At 55.0% G+C, this 23,377-nt stretch overlaps 1 protein-coding gene across 1 annotated transcript in view; it reads left to right on the forward strand.

Moving 5' to 3' along the window:
* Nucleotides 1-1,681: 1,681 nt before the first annotated feature.
* DPP6 (dipeptidyl peptidase like 6) overlaps nucleotides 1,682-23,377 on the forward strand; it is a 490,977-nt gene continuing 469,281 nt past the window's right edge. The window contains exon 1 of the mRNA XM_054726673.1: nucleotides 1,682-1,924. Within this exon, the coding sequence (XP_054582648.1) occupies nucleotides 1,682-1,924 (243 nt within the window). The remainder of the gene's footprint in view (nucleotides 1,925-23,377) is intronic.

Raw genomic sequence — 23,377 nt, forward strand, 5'->3', positions numbered from 1 at the left:
GTGGCCTTGGACTGGGGCCCAGGAAGGCCAAACCAGAGCCTGCAGTGGGGCCTGCTGAGGGGCAGCCTCCATGTTCCGAAACCGACACAGAAACGGTGGTACCCACGCGGTGGAGCAGGGAGCCTCCCTGAGTCCAGGAAGAGGGGAAGGCGAAGGGCCCGCCTTGTCCAGGTGTGGGGAGAGCAGTGACGCGTCTGGGCAGGTGCAGGATCCCCCCTGTTCCCTCCTCTGGAGTTTGGGGTCAGCCCAGGCTGGCGCTCAGGATGGGATAATCATCCTGGTTTGAAGGGATGCAAACAGGAGGGATGGGGCCGCACAGGGAGGGGTGTGGGGGGCCGGGGGAGAAGCAAGAGTGCCCAGAGCCTCTGTAGAGACAATGGCTCAGACCCAGGAAGGACAGGGCCTGGAGGCCAGGAGGGAGAAACCCCAGCACCGAGGCCAGTTCGCATCCTCCCACACGGGGGCGCTGGCGCCCGCGGTAATGCAGCGAGAGTGAATGTGCGCCAACCCAGGCGCCCGGGCGTCCTCTCTACCCTCCCCTGCCCACCGGGGAGCAGGGCGGAGCAAGCTTTGGGAAACTTGCCCGCCACCCAGGGCTTCCTCCTCTGCCCGAGCTTAGTGAAAGCCAAGGTGGGCTGGCGACGTGCAAGGACTGGGGGCGGGAGGAGCTTGAGTCGGGCTGCTGGGCAGGCTCCCGCAGGCCCTCGCTTGCCTGCCCTGACCTTCCCTTCCCCTCCTGTGAGACCGCTGACGGGAATGGCTGCTTTCGGAGCGGAGCCTGGTTTGGGAAGGAAGGGGGCGCATAGGTAGGGGAGTCCCAGCCTCCTCCCTCCCAGCCCGATCGTTTGTCCTCCCCGCCCCCAGGCGCACCCCAGGGCCCTGGCTGTTGCAGCTTCAAGTTAGGAAGAGAAGCGGGAGGGGGCGCTGGAGGGGTCCAGGCCGCAGCTGCCAGGGATGCGAACGGAGCGCAGCGCCGCTCGGAGGAGAGGACGGGCACCCTATGGTGCTGCCCCAGGTCCCTTCCACCCCTCCTCGCCAGGTGCCTCCCCTCACACGCTCCCTCCGTCCCTGCGCCTCGGAGCGCCATCTCAGGGGTCCTCAGCGCCCAGAGCTCCCGCAGGCACCCACCCTTAACCGTGCTCCCAGCCTGCACCCACGACCGGCAAGCCCGCCCCCCATCGCGCCCCACATACACCAGGCGCCTGCCCCTCGCGCCACCAGCCCCCCGCCACCCAGGCGCCATTACCCGGCGGGTGGCGGGCCGCGTGGGAAGGAGGGGCCGCGCCGGGCGGAGCGCGGAGATGCGCTCTGGAGGTCCCTGCTTTCTAGGTGGTGCCGACCGGGGGCCTAGGCAGCTCCCTCCCTTCCCCTTGTTTTGTCTTTTCCTGCCTGCGGTGGCTTCGGCCAGGCTCTCCGTGGCCTTGGGGAGGAGTTGAAAATACAGAAAAGGAATCAGACAGAGAACACGCCCCCAGACCCGGCCTCCCCAGCCGCGCCAGGGAGGGGGCGAGGCGGCTGAGCCCGGCGGCCCGCGGGGACGGAGAGAGGCGCGCGGAGGAGCCCGCAGCTGCTCGCCTTCCTTCTCCGCTTTCCCGGCGAAGGGTGGGGAGCGGGAACGCAGAGGAAGAAAGCGAAATAAATAGCGAAGCGCCCGGCAGACAGCCAGCGAGCGCGGGGACCCATGGCTTCGCTGTACCAGCGGTTCACGGGCAAGATCAACACCTCGCGGTCCTTCCCGGCGCCCCCGGAGGCCAGCCGCCTGCTGGGCGGCCAGGGGCCCGAGGATGAGGGCGCGGGGCCCAAGTCCCTGGCAGCCCAGGCGCCCGCGGCGGTGCCCCGGGAGCGCGGCGGCGGCGGCGGCGGCGGCACGGCTGGCCGACCCCGGTTCCAGTACCAGGCGCGGAGCGACTGTGAAGACGAGGACGTAAGAGCATCTTGGTGGGTGGGGGGCGCGGGCTCGGGCCAGCACGCAGGGAGAAGGGGAGCGAGTTCCCTGGGTCTCTGATGGGCTCAGACTCCCTCCTCTCCCCTCCCCCACTGCTCGTGGGAGCACCCCCAAATGCACTCCTGAGTGGGGATGTCTGTCGCCGCCGTCCTGGGGCAAGTCTGCGGGCGCCAGGAGTTGGTGGCTTGGGAGAGAGCAGGGTTTGTGGTGCTGCGCCCGGAGCGTGGACTTGGCCAGAGAGGCCGGATGCGTGGAGGCTGTTGTTGACCGCGTGGGGCTGTGGATCCCAAGCAGAGAATTAGGGCTGGTAGTGCTTACAAGTTGGTCTTTCGTCCCCAGTGCTTTAGGACGGGGAGGGTACAGTCCCACCTGCCGGTCACTGGACTCTGCCCATTGTGCCCTCCTCCCCTCCCCACACTGCTCCTCCGCACCAGCCTGCAGGTCTCCCCTCGCCAGGCACTTGCCCCACTGCGGGTGGGGGTTTTCTTTAGTGAAGAAATAAACAGAAGCGCTGGTGTCCCAGGCCCGCCACCTGTCGTAGGCGCAGGTTTTGCTGGTGGGCGTGGGCCTGGCCTCTGCGGTGCGGGCCTGGGCTCACTGCCTCAGACTGTGCTGCCTGAAAACTTCTGGGGAGCAGGTTTCCCAGGCTCCTCCGGGCAGGAAGCCGGGTTGCAAAGGTTAGATCTGCTTGGTAAGTAAATCGCATAGGCCTTAGTAACCAGTGACTCAGGCCGGCACCGGGGGGCTGCAGAGGGATGTGTGCACTGCTTCTGTTGACCATCAGCTGCTCATAGGGCCCGGGACAGGGAGGGCCAGGAGAGAGAAAACTGCCCTTTTTTGACACCTCCTCTTCCTAGGGAAAAGGGAAACAGTCCCATCGGCGCTCTCAGACAGGCCCCAGGGCTGGGCAACTGCGGCCCGTGGAGGTGTGCGAGGTGTGTCCTGCCGCCTTCACCCCCGAGGAGTCCCACCTGGGTGCCCGGGGTGCAGGTGCTCCCTCAGGACATACCCAGGGCCGCACAGGCCTGCGCTGAGCCGAAGGCTGTGGTCCTAACCAGTACTGGCTGGGTCACCTGCCTCGCTGTTTGGCATTTCTCTTATAGAGCAAGGCTGTGTATGGGTGGGTGGGTGGGGGGGACTTTTTCTGGGACAATTCTGGGGGGAAACTCACTGAGGTTTTCATTGTTATTGGTCGCGTTTGTTTTGTTTTATGAATGGAGGACATGGAGACTGTTCTAGAGCTGATCAAAGTTTGTGGGAGATGGAGACGTGGTGCGTGCATGTGTGTGTGTGTGTGTGTGTGTGTGTGTGAGTGTGTGTACGCAGATGCAGACACACACACATACCCTGTACCAGATCTGTGCGAGGTGCTTTATTTTCTCTCGGATCCCTTGCAGACACCCCTGGCAAGGGAGAGCTGTCAGAGAGACGGCCCCTCAGTGGGTCAGGCCCGGAGGGACAGGCAGGGATGCTTCAGGCATCTGATTCAGGGCCTGGGAGCCTTGGAGGGCAGGTTCCATTGGGGTCCGGGAAAATTGTAGAGGATTAAACTACTGAGAATCTTGGGAAAGACAATTGAGCTGCAATGCAGACAAAAATGATGCACTTTTTGCCTTATATCTGACTTAAAACCTTTGAATTGTGTTGCTTGGAGTGAGAACAGTGTGCAGTTTCTCCTCAGCAGACTGTAGGTGGCGCCAGGAGCAAGGCCAGGGGAGCGGGTCTGCATTTTGTTTCACTTGGTCTCCACCCATCCTTTTCTTTTTCCTTCTCGTCTTAGCCCTGGGCTTATATTTCCTTCTTTCCCATTTGACATCTGTCTAGAGCTGTTTCTCAGATAAACAAAAGGAACAAATTGGCAATTTAACGTTTGCAAACGATTCCACTGGTAGGGCTCTGGGGCATATCTCCCTTAATGCCATTAAGTCCGGACAGCAGAGTTTCCTCTTGGAAATCACAGAGGTGTGTGGTGTAGCTTTAAATATAGTCTAACATATCCCGTGAAATATATATAAACTTAGTAAAAAATGTATGATTAAATCAATGTCACAGGGCTAAATGTAGCATCAATTTCTTAAAACTTTGATGTACTTTTCTCAGCATTTTTTTTCAAAATTGGAAAAGTTAATGTCTAAAATTTTACTCAAAGATAGTTGTACATAGTAAAGAACCCTTTTCCTCCAGGAATAGGGCGTAATTAACCTCAGATAAGAGGTACTAGTAAGAGAAACACAGAAGCTATAAAAACTGCTTTTCTGACATCAGCCCTTGTCAAGGGGAAAGAATCTTGAGTATCAGTTTACTATCCACATTTAAACTCGCAGATAAACGGCTCATTAGGACCAATTACCTTTATTCTGTGAACTTAGGTGCCTCCATTTGAAGCATTGACTGGTTTGCAGGCGCCCCTGGCTTAGGAGGGAGCTGTCCGAGGCTGAAGTGTTCTCCACGGACATCCCTAGCAGGTTGGCCCACCAGCGTGGTCCCTGCTCGAAGGCTGGTGGCTTTATCTGCTCTTCTGTGACTTTCCGTCAGCTGTTCAGGTACCGAAACAGCGTTCCTGCCTTAGCCCCGAGGGGACGACAGCCAGCGTACCTTTTAAATCCAGAGGGCTTCACGTCCTATCAGAAAGGGGGTAGTAAGTTGGAGCTCTTGAGCCCTCTGTGTGTGTACATACACATGCCTGGGGAGTCCCACCTGGGTGCACGGGGTGCAGGTGCTCCCTCAGGCCACAGCCTCCCCCGACATACCCAGGGCCACACATACCCAGAAGTTGGAGGTAGGCAGGGAAGCCGGCTTTACCTGGCATGGTTGAGAGTGGGTGAGCCCCCCTAAAATGAAATTTAAGGTAGTCACAAGGTCTGGCAGAGGTGAGTCCAGGGCTGGTGTTGCATGGTAAGTAAATTGCAGTGCATACACACCTGCACAAACGACACGTATGAGGGGCCTGCCCTCCCATGTAGCACCACAGAGAAGCCTGTTGGGGTGCGTTAGTTCTGAGATGAAGTTTAACTTTGACATAGACGTAGAGCCAGGGCGCCTTCCCTATCAGTTTTCTCATAAATCTTAGATTCATTTAAATGTAAAGTCAATTGCTTGAGCAACCCCTCTAAGGAATCAATAGCTATTTTGATTTAAAATTCATTCTGTAGGTTTAAAATAAGTTGACTCTTAAAGGAAATGTTGCTGGAAGTGACTTTTAATGCAATTTAGTCACTTCAGAAGGAATGAACTGAGACTAATTTTAAAATACTGAACTTTGTCGTGCCCGGTTCTTGAGCATTTCTTTTTCCCTTTTCATGCAGTTGGCATGCAGTATTCCCTCAGTCTCAGTGCATGTGTTTTTTATTTTATTTTTGAGGACTGGGAGGCCTCGGCTTCTGGCAGGGCCATCGTATTATTGAGGTCACATCGGCGTTCCCATAGTCTTCGTTTTTGGTGAAACATGATTTTCTAACAATACAGATGTGATGACGACAGGATTTTCAAACAGCAAATTGGCAAAACAAGGATTGAGCAGGGAACCCCTGCGTGTGATGTCTGTCGGCCTGATAGGGCCGGTTCCATGTCCTCCAGCCACCAGCCAGCCCATCCCTCGCTTTCCTTGGCTGGTGTCAGCATCCTGACCATTTCTCCCTGGGATTTATCAGCTTTAAGTTTTTTAAGTAGCTCGGCTCCACAAAGATGTTTGTATGTCCTATTAGTTTTTCTGTTCCAGGTTTCAGTGTTGTTTTTACGTATTTGATTTCACATTGTCTTCCTAACGTACGAGGAAGAGCCTGGACGGTCAACCATGTGCTTGGTGCCCTTACCCCCCGACTGGCTGGCAGTGCGCAGTGTGCTCCCCAGCAGAGCGCGGTGGGGTAGCAGGGTGGTTTGGCGCTTTTACCGAGGAGGCATGTCACGTAGCAGCCTCAGCTCCTCCTCGTGGCACCTGCTCACTGGTGCCGCTCCCTGCTGGGCACTGGCAGTGCTCCGTGACTATGAGTTGCTGCTATTGCTGATAATGTTACCCCTCACCTTCCCTCTCCCTGAACATAGGAGGGCTGGAGAGCCCACACTCCAAGGTTTGGGTCTCTGCTCTCCTGTTCTTCCCTCTCAAGCTTTCCTGTTAAGACACGAGACGTGAGGTCCGTTGGGATGAAGATGAAGGGGGCTGGGTGTACTCTGCGTCTGTCTCAGAAGGTCACTGAAGCACTTCCTTACACAGCTGTGCGTTTCTCCTGGAGATGGCTGGAGAACGGGAGGACCTTGGTGGTCACTGCTGTGAGCTCTCTCCCCGGCTTTTTCTCCACACGCAAGCAGCCGGACACCAGGTCATGGTGGTGCTGGGGACAGGCTGTCAGCAGGAATGCACGCCCGGCTTTGTCATTCCCCTCCCTTCACATCTGCTCCGTCTAAATAACTTCCTGCCTCATGGCTTTCTCTCCGCTCCTGTTCCACCACGCACGCTCCAACCCGGCACAGTGTCTGTAGGCTCGGACAGGGGCGTTCTCGGGATGGCGGTTTCCGTGTAACATTCAGTATCTCACTCGATGAGCTTTGAGGTCCCCGAGTGGGTTCAATGCCCGGTGAGGCTCTGCCACAGCACCCTGCTGCGTGTCGGCGTAAAAAGATTAGTTTTGCTCTTTAGAAGGTGTTTTAAACACATGGGAAGTATTTACTATAAAACAGTCTCTCTGTGAAAGTCTTGGTAAAGTGGTACATTTTCGTTCCTTCTTTCTCCTTTTCTTATTTTTCAATTACAGTTGGCATCCAATATTTTGTATTAGATTCAGGTATACAGCATAGTGGTTAGACAGCCATATACTTCACAACGTGTTCTCCCAGTATTTCTGGAGCCCCCTGGCACCATACATAGTTATGAAATATCACTGACTATATGGCAGTTACAGAATAGTCACAGGGATGCAAGGGACAGCAGAAGGAATATACACTGAGTGGCCAGATTATTATGATCTCTGAATGCATAATAATCTGGCCACTCAGTGTGTGTGTGTGTGTGTGTGTGTGTGTGTGTGTGTGTATTAGAGGCCCGGTGCATGAATTCGTGCATGGGTGGGGTTCAGGCCAGGGGAAGAGGACATGGGCGGTTGGCCAGCCTGCCTGCTGGTTGAACTCCTGGTTGAGGAGACAATTTGCACATTAGCCTTTTATTATATAGGATATACACTGAGTGGCCAGATTATTATGGGTTCAGAGATCATACTAATCTGGCCACTCAGTGTAAGTCACTTTAAAAAATATGTTCAATACCTTTAAAGAATTTGCTGAAATGACACCTATAACAAAATCACACACTATTTTGCTTATCTCAGCACAGAACGTGTAGTCATAACTAGGAAGCTGTCTGTGTTACAGGGAGTAGGACCAGTGACTGAGGGGGAAGCCACTGTGGCATCGCACACTGGCCTCTGGTGCACCGAGCGGTCTTTCCCAGCAGGCTCCCGTCTCTCACTTCACCTTCGCAATTACCTTGGCAATTACGGGAAACCATCAGAAAGGCTAACCTGTGAGCTTGAAAAATTAGTAAGGGGAAGCCTCGTTTCTTTGTGTTTGGACGAGTCAGTTGTTTCCTGTGTGTTTTAGGGAACACATTTCTGTGTGTTAACAGGCCTTTGCTCTAGGGCCAGCCAGCAAAGCGTTTGTTGCTTAAAGTCACGTGGTTTGGGAACCGTGAAACGCCTGCCTCCCCCGGGGTTTGAGCTCTGCGTCCCAGGAAGACGTTGGAGGTAGGCAGGGAAGCCGGCTTTACCTGGCATCATGCCTTTTTTATTGCGGCCAGTACAGACTTTTGAAATAACTTATAGGAGGTCCGCAGCATTAGAATAACATGCTATTTCTCTTTTTCCTTCTTGTTGAGTTGATTGGGGTGACCTTGGTTAATAGAATTACAGGTTTCAGATGTACATTCTACAACATCGCCTGCATATTGTATTGTGTGTTCTCCACCCCACGCCAAGTCTCCCTCCGTCACCATGTCCCCCACCGTTTACCCTCGTGTACTTCTCCCACCCCCCTTCCCTCTGGTAATCACCATACTATATCTATGAGGTTTTTAGGTTGTTGTTAGGGTTTTGTTGTTTGTTTGTTTTTGCTTAACCCCTCACCTTTTTCACTCAGCTCCTCAACCCCTCTCCCCTCTCTCAGCTGTCAGTCTGTTCTCTGTTTCTATGAGTCATTTCTTTGTCAGTTTATTTTGTTCATTGGATTCCACATGTAAATGAGATCATATGGTACTTGTCTTTCTCTGACTGGCTCATTTCACTTAGCATAATGCCCTCTAGGTCCCTCCTGCAGTCACAAAGGATAAGATGCCCTTCTTTTTCGTGGCTGCGTAATATTCCATGGTGTAAATGTACCACAGCTTTTTCATCCACTCATCTACTGATGGGCACTTGGTCTGCTTCCAGATCTTGGCTATTATATTATATTAATTTATATTTTTGACAATGAAATCAGTTCTTTTTCCCACATGAGATGAACATGCTAGTATTACTATGTAGATAGAAATTTCTCTAGATGTTGACTTAGGACTGTGGTCGGCAAACTGAGGCTCACGAGCCACATGCAGCTCTTTGGCCCCTTGAGTATGGCTCTTCCACAAAATACCACAGCCTGGGCGAGTCTATTTTGAAGAAGTGGCGTTAGAAGAAGTTTAAGTTTAAAAAATTTGGCTCTCAAAAGAAATTTCAATCGCTGTACTGTTGATATTTGGCTCTGTTGACTAATGAGTTTGCTGACCACTGGCTTAGGACATTTTTTCTTCATAAAGTAGTTTTTTTAAAGAAAATTGTACCCCAGGCTTTTCCTCCTTTAGAGTCAGAATGATTAATGAGTTTAATTTTTGCAAGCAAATGGCAGAATTTGCTGAATAAGATGTACATGCTGATTGTGTATAACCCTGCCCCTTTTAATTACCCTGATGCTAACAATGCACTTATCAATGCATGCGGAATGCTTCTTTGTAAGAGATATCGATCCCTCGCATAGAGCACGGCCTTTAGAAACAACACGTAGCAATCCTCTCAAAGTTAACTTCTGCCTAACTTAGTGTTAAAGGCACCGTGTGCCCCTGTGTTACTGTACGGGCTGCTCCCACTTCATGCACGCTGGTTTGATCTCGTTGTACAGAAACAACAGCACAAAGCAAACACCCTCAACCTCCCGTCAATGACTTTTGGGACATTTATCTGTATAATGACGGAGCATTGTGAAATCATCTGAAAAGAAACATTTCAAAATTTGATAACATCTGATTTTACAAACGAGAGGACGGTGAGTGAGTGTGTGGGTACATGTGGCAGATCGTGTTCTCAGGGTCTCAAGGAGCCCTGTCTGGCCTGGTCTCCTGTGTTCTCGGGGGACGCTGCAGTGGGCGATTCACTGCATTAATCATTGAGTTTAAACACTATGAACAGCATGTATAGGAACTATGAACAGCATGTATAGGAATTATGGACACATATATAGGAACTATGAACAGTATGTAGAAATAGGCTCAGTGTCACACTATATAGCTGTACATACCCATTCTACTGTGCGTATCACACTCATCGTATATTTAAGGTGCAGCAGCCAGAGGGCAGACATGGGATAAGGGAGCTTTGAAAGAATTAGAAATAAAGGAAGTTGTACAACGGGAGAGGGGGAGGATGAAGCAGAAATGAAAGGTGGAAGAACTCAGAGAGACTCACCGGCCTCAGTCTCCCTAACCGTTTTCTCCAAAACACTCAGTTTTCTAAGCTGTGTTGAGACCCATCATATGCCTCATGCAACTATATGCACCCGTGTTCACTGCAGTATTATTGACAATAGCCAACATATGGAAGCAGCCCAAGTGCCCCCAATAGATGAGACGATTGGAGGAAGAAGATGTGGTACATGCATACAATGGCACATCACTAGGTCATAATAAATGAAATCTTACTGTTTGCAACAACATGGATGGATCTAGAGCAGTGGTTCTCTACCTTTCTAATGTCGCAACCCTTTAATACAGTTCCTCATATTGTGGTGACCCCCAACCATAAAATTATTTTCATTGCTACTTCATAACTGTAATTTTGCTACTGTTATGAATCGTAATGTAAATATCTGTGTTTTCCGATGGTCTTAGGCTCTACAGCAGGGTTGCCTAAGACCATCGGAAAACATAGATATTTACATTACGATTCATTAACAGTAGCAAAATTACAGTTATGAAGTAGCAACGAAAATAATTTTATGATTGGGGGTCACCACAACATGAGGAGCTGTATTAAAGGGTCGCGGCATTAGAAAGGTTGAGAACCACTGATCTAGAGGGTATTATGCTAAGTGAAATAAGTCAGTCAGAGAAAGACAAATACCACATGATTTTATTTATTTGTGGAATCCAAAGAACAAAATAAATGAACAAACAAAGCAGACCCAGACTCATAGATACAGAGAACACACTGAGGGTTGCCAGAGGGGAAGGGGGTTGGGGGATGGGTGAGAAGGGTGAGGGATTAAGAAGTACAAATTGGAGTCACAGGATAGTCATGGGGATGTAGAGCATAGGGAACAGAGTTAGTGATGTTGTAATAAGTTTGAATGGTGGTGTCAGATGGATACTTGAAATATCGGGGGATAGCACTTCCTAAGTTGTATAAATGTCAAACCATCATGCTGCACACCTGGAGCAAACATAATATTGTGTATTGTGTGCCAATTGGAATTGAAACATAAAAAATCTATATTAATAAAAGCATAATATGCAAATCGAACGACCGTCCGGATGACCTTCCGGATGAAGCGGGGGCTGCGAGGGCCTACTCTTGCCCGAATTTCGTGCATCGGGCCTCTAGTAAAGAAATAAAAATGTAAAATCAAGAGAAGAAAAAAAGTTAAGACCAAATAAGAGTGAGAAACCTTTCTAGAAGTCTTGAGAGGTGGCTTTCATCTCTCTGAAAACTTGGAGCCGAGCCGGGGTGGGGGCGCTCACCCTCAGGAGGTAGCCACCTGCTGAGCAGCTCTGGTGGCCAGGGGGCCGGTCCCGCTCTCCGCTCCCACAGCTCCTGATTGAGTCCCTGACTCCACGGGCCAGGAGCAAAGCGTATCTGAGTGTGTGCAGTCCTCCCTCTCAAGGTCCCATGCTGCCTCACCGCCCACCTGCACGCGTGTTCCCAGGAACATGCACGGAGGGAGTGCGTGACCCTGCAGCACGCTGGAGCTCCGTCACAGAACACATAGTTACCCTCCCAGGCCTTCTTCACCTGCTCGTTCCATCTTTTCAGTTGGCAAACGTTCGTTCTCCCTGGCCACGTCCGAGAGAAAAGGGCTGCTGGGACGGCCAAGTCCAAGGGAAGCCGTCTGCCCGCTGCTCCATGTGTGTCTGCCCCTGGACATCACCCCGCCGGGGGCACACCGCTGGCCGGCAGCCCACAGCCCATAGGAAGGAAGGCGGGCTCAGCTGAAGCTTAGAGGAGGATTAGGCGGAGGGAGGCATGGGGGACCCGCTGGGTGCGGGAATGGGGTGCAGAAATCAAGTTCTGTAAGTTCTTGGAGAGGGCTGGCTTCTCCTGTGTGGGGCTCTGCAGTGTTTTGGATTCCCCGCCCCCATAGGACTGTGCTCCTGTGTCCCTAAGAAATCACCTTGGCTAGTGGGAAGGGGTGTTGGTGGGTCCAGCACCTGGAAAGGGGGCTTCGTGAGCCAGGAGACCAACCTTTCAGAGACTGTGTTCAAAGAGCAAGATGCCACCTCTGGTGCGTGCACCACTGAGACTGTGTCACAGCATAACCGGCCCAGCTGGTGGGTTTAGTGGAAGGAGTCGCAGTTCATTGTGACTGGACCTCCTTGCGTCATCATCGGTGGACAAGACTGGCCCTTCCCAGACTTCTGCAGGAAATGGTTCTCCACCTTCCTGTGTCCCACATCCAACCTCTCAGGCCTCAAGGGGACAGAGAGAGAAACCCCGGGGGAGGGAGAGACCTTTCAGAGCCAGAGTCTCATTAGCTCCATCACTTCCTTCCTGGGTCCAGAGGAGGGCCAGGTGGGGCTGGGGGAGGGCCAGGCGGGGCTAGGGGTGGGCCAGGCGGGGCTGGGGGAGGGCCAGGCGGGGCTGGGGGAGGGCCAGGAGGGCCAGGCAGGGCTGGGGGAGGGCCAGGCGGGGCTGGGGGAGGGCCAGGCGGGGCTGGGGGAGGGCCAGGTGGGGCTGGGGGAGGGCCAGGTGGGGCTGGGGGAGGGCCAGGCGGGGCTCGGGAAGGGCCAGGCGGGGCTGGGGGAGGGCCAGGAGGGGCTGGGGGAGGGCCAGGTGGGGTTGGGGGAGGGCCAGGCGGGGCTGGGGGAGTGGCAGGACCCCTAGGTACCCCTGAGGGAGGCAGAGGGCCCAGCCTTCCCAACGTGCTAAGGTCAGCCTTAGAAACGTGGCCTCTGGGCCGTTGCCTGGAGACCCCCAGTCAGAGAAGCAGAGGGTCGCAGGCAGGGGCTTCCAGGTCGCCGGGAAGAGGACAGTCTCAGCCCCCAGGTCCGTCCTGGGCGCGTGCCATGCCCTTCCATTTCCTGTTCGTTCAGACAGTGTAGACACGGAAGGGACAGGTCTCCGTGGAGACCATAGGAAACGTCAGCAGGAACCTCTGCCTCCAGCACATCCTTCTCCTCCGTCAGCATCCTGCCCGGGACGGGCTCCTCTCCCATGGGTCTGTGGGAAGGTGTCATGGCAGCCTCTTCCAGACCTTTCCTTCCTCCAAGAGGGTAGGAGACTCAGCCCCTAATGACTGGTTATCCTTGACAGGGAGAGGAAAGCCAGAAAAGACAGGGACCTCGTTGCTATGGTAACGGGAGCTGACCATCTGGTTCTGTGTTGGTCGCTGGCCTATGGATACGCAGTCACTGCTAAGCTCCCCTGTCTGTCGGCTCGGCTTTGTCTCCACAGGTGCAGGGGGAGCACCGAGGGGACCCCAGGTCCCTGCCAGGACCCTCTGGTCCAGCTGCCTCTGCCCTAACCTCGCCCTGCAGCCCCCTCTTGCTCCCGGGTAAGTCAGTGTCTGCCGCAGGAGGCGATCTTGAGGAGTCATTCTCAGTCCGCGGTACCTCCCACTCCCTGTGGGACACCCGGGAGTCATTTTCCAAGCAGACAGACACCCTCGCGTTGCCTGATCAAGTCATCACCCTTCAGGTCCCCTCCTGTCCCTCATGTTCTGGCCTCACTCCAGACAACAGCTCTCAAGGTTCCTATGGCAACAGGAGGGCCCTGACTCTCACTGTCGGGCTTTTGCCTTGGCTGTTCCATCTGCAGGAACACTGTTCCCTGCGGATTCCCTTGTCTGGCTCCTTCGTGCCTTCAGGTCTCTGCTCCTGCATCCCTTCCCAGTAAATCTACACTGCCCACCCCATCCTGTGATGCCCGCCACCTGGCGTTTCTCACCTCTCAGCACTCTTCTTCCTGTGCTGTCGGATTTGCGTCTCCCTCTGTCAGCGTATTAACTGAACTCTGGCCCTCTCCTCTCTGGCAGGCAGGAGGTCAGATTCCAGGAGTTTTGCACTGGGTATCGTTAGAGGAAAACCAGTCTCAGGAACAAAATGCAGAGTTCCTGGGGTGAAACCCTTCCTGCTTCTGCAAGCTTAGGAGGCCGCCTGGGGCTCCTGGGTGCCTCTGTGTGCTGGTGAGAAGCCCCTCAGAGCTGTCCCAGGACGAGCCAGGGCGGGGCGAGGGCCTGACGCTGAACTCCAGGTTCCATCCAGGTTCCTGCCCGCTGTCTACCAAGTGACCCGGCCGCGGGCCCTTCCTGAGGTGTCTCTCATTCCAGACACTTTAAATTATGCCGAGTGATGATTTGCAATTCTCATTTTCTGTTGCCAGACAGGGTAGGCATGCAAATACACGCTGTGCGTGCTCTTACGTTCCACCAGACTGAGCTGCGCTTGGCCACGCTGGTGGAGTCACCCAGGCCTCGGCCCCCAGAGCATCGCCCCGCAGGCCGGGACCCAGACCTGAGCTTGAGCACTGACTTGACCTAGCATGTGCCAAGGACGTGGGGTCCCCACAGTACATTCCAGGACCTTGTCCCGGCGCGTGCAGTAAACCAGGACACGGTATTGAAATACAGGGCTTGGCGTCCATTGTGCGAATAAGAACTTGAAGTTCACACACGATGAGTGCTCAGTAAATTACTGCTCCGGCAGCGGTCAGAATAGGTGTGACTAGAAGACGCTGACAGTGTTACTGAGGAGCTAGCAGCAGGTGGAGGGAAGACACACGGGTAACTCCAGTCGGGACTCTAGCACAAAAGGGCAGGCCAGCAGCAGAGCCGGATACGTTACAGCGTGGAAAGAAAGGGTGCAATCGGTGGAGCTACTCAGGAAAACAGTGAAAAATTGTCCAGGTATAGCCCTGGCCAGTGCTGCTCAGTGGTTAGAGTGTCGGCCCGCACACCAAAGGGTCACGGGTTCAACTCCTGGTCAAGGGCACGTACCTGGGTTGCAGATTCAATCCCCGGGCCCAGTCAGGGTGAGTGTTGGAGGCAACCAACCAATGTGTCTCTCTCACATCAATGTTTTTCTCTCTCTTCCTCTCTCCCCCTCCCTCCCTTCCACTCTCTTTCAAAAAACCAATGTAAAAAATATCATCATCAGGTGAGGATTATAAAAAAAATTGTCCTAATATGGATTTGACTACAGTAGTTTAAAAACAAAAGTATTGAACCTGCTTCTCCTTATGTTTCTCAAAAAATGTCACTTTTGCATCATCCCTGACCTTGAATGACCTGTCTCTCTATTAACCATGACATATGTGACTTCTCTTTTGCTTTAACATATCCAGATGCTCCTGCGCACCTGAGGAGGGGTTTGTGTAGCTTTGTTACCACACACGAGGGGCTGGGCCTGGCGGGGCCTGGGCGGGGCCGAGCCGAGGCTGAGCCAAGATTGGCGGAGGTAGAGCTGCGTGGCCCTTGGCCATGCAGATGCGAATTCACGCCAGAAAGCTCGGGAAACACGGAATTCCTACAGGTTGTCTTATTTGCTTTTGTGAGCTTCACAGTGGAACAGGGATGTCCACCCTGTAACTTACCTGGCTCTGCTTGCTGGCCGGTCCTTTTATACTAAACTAGAGGCCTGGGGCACAAATTTGTGCATGGGTGGGGTCCCTCCACCTGGCTGATGACCAGGGCCAATTGGGGCCATCTTGTCCAATCTGGCGGGAGGGACTGTGGGAGGTTGGCTGTGGGAGTGCATTGACCACCAGGGGGCAGCTCTTATGTTGAGCATCTGCCCCCTGGTGGTCAGTGCGCATCATAGTGACCGGTCCACCGGTCGTAACGGTCGCTTAGGCTTTTATACAGAGAGATTCCCGACTGGAGTTACCTGTGGGTCTCCCCTCCACCTGCTGCTAGCTCCTCGGTAACACTGTCAGCGCCTTCTAGTCACACCAGCTCTGCCAGCTGCCAGGGAAGTTATGTGCTGAGCTCTCACCGTGGGCAATATCGAGGCAGGAGTCCTCACGGTGCATCTGGGGCAGGGCCGGTGCTGGGGTCAGGCAGTCTTGGTCAACGGCCACAGGGAGCCTTCATCCAGTGACCTCACACCATCTCCAGGTTAAGAGGTCAGTGCGTGTGGCTGGATTGCTTTCTCAGGGTGACTGTGACAAAAGACCACAACGTGGGTGGATTAGACCAATAGTTCTGATGGTCAGAAGTCCAGGATCCAGGTGTGGGCAGGACCCCAGAGAATGGCAACAAGACATTGGGGACCCAGAGGTGTGTGACGCAGTCCGGTCTGTGGCGGTCACTTCCCGTGCAGACCTCTGGTGGCCCCAGTGAGGTGCTGTCGCTGCACATGTCTGGGGACAAGGGCGCAGCTAGTCGAGTGACTGGGAAACCCCAGGACACACACCTGTCTGTCACCCTGCAGTTCCAAGAACTGGCAGGGCTGTCGGCTGGGAAGTCAGGTCTCATTTACATTTTCCCCCTTCCTTTACACCTAAGATAGATTGTGAACAGGAGTGGGGGCAATTAGAACATAAAACAAAGGTAGACCATTGCCGGACTGCACACGGAACCCCTCTGTGTAATTGGGGCTGTCACAACGTGCGGGTGAGAAGGCCCCACAGGTACCCAGGCGGGGTCCCGAGTGGCCAAGCCATCGGCCTTGATGGTTCTCCTCCTGCCCCTCAGGCGTGGGGCCCGCACTCCCGGAGCCCAAGGAGGGCAGGAGACACGTGCACTCACCACGCACGGGAGGAGCGGGGACTCTGGAAGCCAGTCCCCACCCGCATGGTCCCACGTGTTCCCAGGGGGGAGGGGAGGTTGGTGCGCCTGCTGTCTGATCACAGGGCTCCTGAGGACCAGTGAGCCAGGAGCCCATGCCCTGGGGCTGCAGGGAGAAGGGCCATCCACTCCCTCCAGCCCAGGCCTCTGTCCTTGGTCCTGACCTGCGTTGCTGTCCCTGAGCAGGCACTCTCGAGCGCCCCTCTCCCTCGGAGTGGCTGGTGCTGCAAGTGTGTGGCTACTGCTGTCCTGCTGACCTGCCCTCTGCCCCTGCCTCCTGGTTACAGTTCAGACTGCTGCTTTGGGGGGAAATTTCAGGGCACGGAACCTCAGTGTATGGCCCCCGTCCCTGAAAGCCACCCTGACCCCGATCCTGCCACAGGCGCCCAGAACACCCAGTGTGCACTGTGGTGGGTGGCTGCTTGTCACACTTCAGAGGAATTGTCTGCTTTTCCTTCTTTCCACGGGTCTCTGCGCTTCCGGGGCACTGAGGGGAGAGGGAAGTTGGGGGAGGGGGCCACGCCTCAGCCTGTGGGCACCTCCAGGCCCAGCCGCCCTCCTGTGGGCGTGGCTCCGGGTGTGTGCCGCCTGCCTCTGTGGGTCACGCCAGCTGTTCCTCAGTTGGTCCCCGGCACACAGTCCGGGAGGCAAGCCCATAAATAATAAATCCCCCCCACGGCCCACCGCGAAGAGGCAGCAGAGACCCCAGGCGCCTCCCACCCACGGCCGCTGACATTTCTGCATTATTCACGAGTTCCTTCCCGGGCCCCCTGCGTCACGCTGCGCCCGCTTTAAAAGAAAGGGGTTCTTTTTAAGACGTGTCCTTTCCTGAGTCCACAGCGACATCTCGGGGGTTTCCAGTGCCTTCCAGGCCAGGGTGAGACCGCGTTTGGGGATGAGCAATAAAAGGGATGTATTTTGCTGGGAAGGAAACATGTGAAATGTCACTAACCACTGAAGCAGCCCCAGCTTCGCTCCTGTGGTCCTCGTGGTACGACCCAGCGTGAAACTCAGGGACGGTCCGCGGCTGCAGCGCTGTCCTGAGGCGCCGTTTCTGCCCTGGGCCGTCCTGGCCGCTGGCCTGGAGCACAGCGCCCTCCCGTGCAGCCTGGCTGATGCCTTTCCATGGTCGCCGTCTCAGAGGTCTGACACCTCGGTCTTTCCTCCAACCTCCGTGCTCCGTCTCGCCTCCGTGCTTGGTGCGTGGGTTACCCACTGCCCCTCTGGGGGCCTCCGTTTCTGAAAACCCAGCGGTCCCCAAGCCCAGCCCAGTGTCTCGCCCTCTGTGCGCTGTGCTGGAGGTGAGAGGCCGACCATGACTCCCGCCCCTCTGCCCCAGCACCTGCCCCAGGGCGGACAGTGCCGGTTTCCTGGCCGAGATGATTCGCTCACCGTCCAGCATGGGCACCAGCTCGAGCTCAGCAAGGCCGTGTCCCATCCACTAGGAGCTGAGCGCCAGCCAGGAACTCCCGGGGGGTGTGGGCAGCACAGCAAGCTCGGTGACAGACATGTCTGTGCACTATTTCTGCATGTCCACACCCGGCTGCTCCCTGAAATCGGATCCATCCATCACCCTAGGAGAGAGGCAGGTGAACCCGCCGTCGGGTGGTCGGTCTGGTCAGGGACGGCAGGGTTTCAGGAAGAGCGAGATCATAGCTCCTCCTGGCTCTGTGGGCTCGTCGCTGCTGTCCACGCCTCCAGGTGGACAGGCAGCCGCAGACCCAGGTGGACAGGCAGCCGCGTTCCGACCGAACGCCCTTTGCAAGGACAGGCGGCATGGGCGGGAGCCGGGCGCAGTGGTGTCCTCCTGAGTCGGAGGACGGAGTGTGGACGTAAGCATGGGGGACCGCTTTCTGCAGACCGAGATGCGTTCCCAAGGGTCCCCAGGACCCAAGTGGAGACCCCGAGAGCACAGGGGCTCCCAGCGGGCAGGAGGCAGCGGAGGAGGACGCCGGGGATGCTGGCTGCCAGGCTCTCGGGCTCCTGGTCCTGTGAGAAGGACGTCAGTGTAACAGGAGTCAAGTCAGCACGTGAGGCAGCCGGGTGGGGAGGTTCCGGGGCCACAGAGCCCAGTGCCCAGGGAAAGAGGAGGGGAGAGCACGGGGCCAGGAGGCGGGCGCGGGCTCTGCCTCAGGGCGGGGGCGGGAGTTAGGAGGCGGCCACAGAGGGTGAGGGAGGGACAGCGCCCGGAGCGTGGGCAGCACACACAGGGAGAGGACAGGCTGCGCCCTGGAGGACAGTGCGGGACAGGGTTTCTTCTGTCCCTGTCGCTAACCTTTAAGGCAGTGGTTCTCAACCTTCCTAACGCCGCGACCCTCTAATACAGTTCCTCATGTTGTGGTGACCCCCAACCATAAAACTACTTTCGTTGCTACTTCATAACTGTAATTTTGCTACTGTTAATGAATCGTAATGTAAATATCTGTGTTTCCCGATGGTCTTAGGTGACCCTGCTAGCGGTTCTCAAACTGTGGGTCGCGACGCCTGGACGCTCGCCCCACCATCATGCTTGTGCGGGTTCATTATCTTCTGTTGTGAAGGGCAGACACCTTCCAACGTGACTTTCACAAAACAGGACAGACTGCGGGAGCCGCCCGCAGGCGCACAGAGGCAGCCTGCTCTGGGACGCAGGCCCACGAGCCGGCCCGCTGTTTCCCGCTGCCCCCGCTGCCGGTCTCCGCCAGGGCCCAGGCTGGCACTGCTGTGTCCGGGCGTGGTCCTCAGGCTACGGCGAGAGAGGAAGGCAGAGCAGAGGCACGCTCTCCCACGCCTGCACGTGAACTCTCCACGGGTTCTGAGGGTCCGGCGTTGGCCACGGGCTGCTTCGTGAGCCCGCCCCGTGGACAGGACGGGTCGGGCCAGCGCCGGAGCCACAGGGGACAGAGGGCTCTGCAGAGCGTGGCAGCTCCTCGAGGGCGTGTCCTTGTCGTCTTCTGACAAAGACTTACCTTTCCGGTCCTCTCCAGCGCGGCACAGACTCCGTGGCAGGATGTGTGAGTGGGAGGCCAAGCGGGAAAGGGGCCGGGTTTCCTTCTTTGACCTCCCTAGGAATCGCAAGAAAAATCCAGGTAGTGAGATCAGGCAGAAAATCCCAGCCCCGTGACAACCGAAAAATGAGCCCCAGGGATCACACACTAGCACCCCAGGGGTCCCTCACAGTTCCATCCAGTTGCCACAAGAGGGTTATGCACTTCCTAAGTGTGGGCAGCAGAGGGCGCAGCCTACCGGTTAGAGTGGTTCCAGGCTCCCAGCAGGGCCTGAGGAAGCGGAGGCCTGTGAGACGGCTCTTTATGCCAGTGGAGAAGTATTCCTGTAAGGGGACGCTGGGAGGTGGACCTGCTCTGTCAGCTTGCACTTCAGTTAGCTCCCCTTCACTTCTGAACATCATTCCAGGATCGTCGTGGGGAGAAGGGGTGGGGGAGGAGGGGGTCAGTCTTCTTTGGAGAATTCAGTGCTGCTCAGTGGTGTTTACTTGGTTCATGATAAACAAACCCACGTCCAGGGGCCCGACATGCCGGGCAGCGATGCTCACTTGTGCAGCACGAGGCTTTTTGAACATGCAGGGCCTGGCTATGTAGTCAGGGGCACCGGCCCCCTCTCCCTGAGGTTGTCAAATCAAAAAATGACAACAGCCAACACCGCGTGGCCGTCTGGTGTGAGTGCCCTGTCTCCAAACATAAATACGTAGGTCTTATGGCAGATGCATCTTATTGGTTATGTCACATAATAAGGTTGTGTCTGATTGGTTAATTCTTGGTACTAGAAATCCTTATAAACAAGTATAGGCACCTTATTTTTTAAAAAGTCACTTTGGAGCAAGAAGCGTGGGTTATTATTATTGTAAATCAATCAAAATTACCCCTATTTTTTGGGTCAGGTCAGCAAAAATATGTTTTTGTTGTGCTGCAGAATTTTAGTGATTTGTTTATGTGCCATGAAATGAGAAAGGTCGACCATGCTCACAGCTCAATTGAGCCAAGGCAGGTAGTCTGAGAACCTTCTGGAAGGCACTGCACACCTAAAGGAATAATTATAACAACAGGCAGGATTTGAGGCCTGGAAGTTTCAGGTAGCTCCTGGTGATGCACGCATGTGATCCCAGGAGCACGGAGTGGAGGTGGGTCATGTGTCTCTCTCCCATCCATGTGTCTCTCTCCCATCCATGTGTCTCTCTCCCATCCATGTGTCTCTCTCCCATCCATGTGTCTCTCTCCCATCCATGTGTCTCTCTCCCATCCATGTGTCTCTCTCTCACATCCATATTTCTCTCTCTCTCTACCCCTCCCTCCATACCCTGCCCCCTTCCACTCTCTCTAGAAATCACTGGAAAAAATATCCTCAGATGATTAAAAGAAGAACACATTCTTCCCCTGAATTTCTATGCACCTGTCTGGGACATCAGTGCAGCATCAGCGCACCTGTGCACGCACATTGCTTTTAGGGCTTCACCAAACCACTATACGTCTTCCACCCTCGAAGACAAAGAAAGATTGCAAAATGTCAGAAAATTTCAAAGTTCTCTTAGATTATGAGCAGTCATAATCTAAGGGACAAGTCAAGCTGTTGAATTATCCCCCAAAGCTCATTGAGTGACAAAGTGGTGGCTGGTTAAGGCTGGTTAAAACCGCAGCAGAATGTTTAGTGAAGGCATTGGAAAAATTAGAAACCAGTGTAGGCTGGAAGGAGTTGGGGATTTGTTGTTGTTGTTGCTAGATGATTTAGCCAACTCCTGAGAAATGAGTGGTTGCCATAGCAACTGCCTTCAGGGGCCACGTGGAAGGACACGGAAAGGGTGGGAAGGACACCTGGTTCGAGACATTAATTTTGCAGAAAGAAATTCACCCAAAGTGATTTATGAAACAAACTCTTTTTATTTTCCTCCCAAAATTATTAGAGACAAAAAATTTTCTTTCTATCATAAAAGTCAGAGCACTGATGTGAATCCTACAGAAAAGGAACCCAGGTTGTTTCTACATGGAAGTGCCCTGCCCTCCGCCCACAGCCCCCACGACCTTGTTCCGATGCTGTTGGAGGGCAACTGTCCATCTAGGCCACCAGCCACTCTTCACTGAGCACCGGGACGTCGGCAGGTGCTTGCAAAGGCGGTGCATGCGCGGCCCTGGCCCCAGCGGTCGCTGTGGAGCTGACCGAATGAAAACGACGCCCGGGAAGCGTGAGAACATGAAGTCGTCAGCAGATGAGGAGTAGGAGCTACTAACGGGGGCAGGGGTGCGGCTCAGAGAGGAAGGCTGGAATGAGGGGCACGGCGGAGCCCGCGTTGTCACTGAGGACTCCGGGAGTGGGAGTGGGAGTGGATGACTTTGGGCAGGGAAGGGGTGATGCCCGGTGACAGCTGTGAGCACGGCCTGTGTGAGCAGGAGAAAGACCCACATGGTGGGGAGCAGAGAGCTGGAACCACTGGCAGAGCCAGAAGGGATGGTGGGGCCTGGAGGGGTCACCTCAGGACCAAGGGACTGACCTGGGGGTGAGTGACCACAGCTGGCTTCTCAGAGAGTGGGGTCTAGTCTTCATGCTCCTGCCAAGTCACGTCCAGCGTCGCTCCCTGGGGCCGGGGCCCTGGAGCCCACGATGTGGAGGCCAGCATGGAGGAGGTGCCAGGGAGAAATCGCCTGTGATGCGGTGTCCGTCGGGGTCCTGGGGGACAGAGTCCAGAGGGCACCAAATACAAAATGGGGGGTAGGGTGCAAGGACACCCGCAGGAACAGTATGGGGCCCGGGGACTGTTGCCACCCCATGTGGGGGGCCGGGGAAGGAGCTGCCTGCTGTCAGAACCCCGAAGGGAGGTTGTATGCGAGGAACTCAGGCCAGGGGGACCCCACAGAGAGGGGCTGGGTGTGAACACCCTCCCGCTGCACCAGCAGCCCGTCACCCAGATCCGAGAGCGAGGGCGGCGTGGACAGTGTGCAGGCAGACCAGGCTGCGGGGCAGGGAGTCCACAGACCTGTAAGCCCCCCTCCACCTGAGGCCCAGGGAGCAGGTGAAAGCACTCTGACTCAGTTTCCCTGCACACTGCACAGGAGTCGGGAGTCTGAGTCTTTGCAGCAGCCTTGAGCCTGAGCCCACAGGATCGAGTCCATTTGCCCAGGAAAACCATGAACGCAGTGTCCCGATTGGGCCACGTGTGCAGTGGGGGAGCTGTGAGCAGTTGTGGCAGAGCCACAGGCATACGCTAGACTGTTCCCAGCCAAACGGGGCATGTGTTCACCCATCTATTCCCCCACAGCCACAGTGTCCCTGCCCCGGAGAGGCTGGGCTGGGCTGGCCAGCGGAGGCTTCTGGAAAAGAGAAACCTTGGGCATGGCCAGTGTTGGGGTGAAGGCAGGAGAGAAACTCGAGGTATGTGAGCAGCAGATGCTGACTTCCCTTCTCACTGTCCGCAGAGCAGACGGCAGACCTGCTGGGTGTGCTGTTTAGAGACCAAAACCTGCAGATAGAGCCCCCCGATGCCGAGGGCTCGTGGAGGAGGAGCATGTGTTTCTGTTGCTGCAGAAAGTGCTCACCCTGGTGTCAGCAGATCTGGTTGCATGTAGCAACTTGGTGAACATAATGGAAAAGGGATGCTTACTCTGAGGTCGTTACTGAAGGCTCCTGGGCCTGCCTTTCCCTGGACAGGTCTTTCCGTTGCTTCGTATTGGAAATCCCCTGAGGTGAGACCTTTCTTTGTTGGCTTGGACAGTGTCAGCCCTTTGGGGACATGTCACATAGCACAGACCCTACTATGGAGGAGAAAACTGAGCCTCACGGAAAACAATTGATTTAATTGTCTCAGGAAGAGGGTCAGAGCTGTAACCCCATCCCCCCTCCAAAGAGCTACATGCATCCATCCATCGTCTATCCATCCATCCATCCATCATCCATCCATCTATCCATCCATCATCCATCCATCCATCCATCTATCCATCCATCATCCATCCATCTATCATCCATCCATCTATCCATCCCCCATCCATCCATCCATCCATCCATCCATAATCTACCCATCCATCTAGACATCATCCATCCACCATCATTATCCATCATCCATCCATCTACCATCCATCATCCACCCATCTATCCATCCATCATCCATCCATCCATCCATCCATCCATCCATCCATCCATCATCCATCTATCATCCATCCATCTATCCATCCATCCATCCATCCATCCATCCATCCATCCATCATCCATCCATCCATCCAC

The sequence above is a fragment of the Eptesicus fuscus genome, chromosome 14 (assembly GCF_027574615.1).
Source record: "Eptesicus fuscus isolate TK198812 chromosome 14, DD_ASM_mEF_20220401, whole genome shotgun sequence".
NCBI classification, from domain to species: Eukaryota; Metazoa; Chordata; class Mammalia; order Chiroptera; family Vespertilionidae; genus Eptesicus; species Eptesicus fuscus.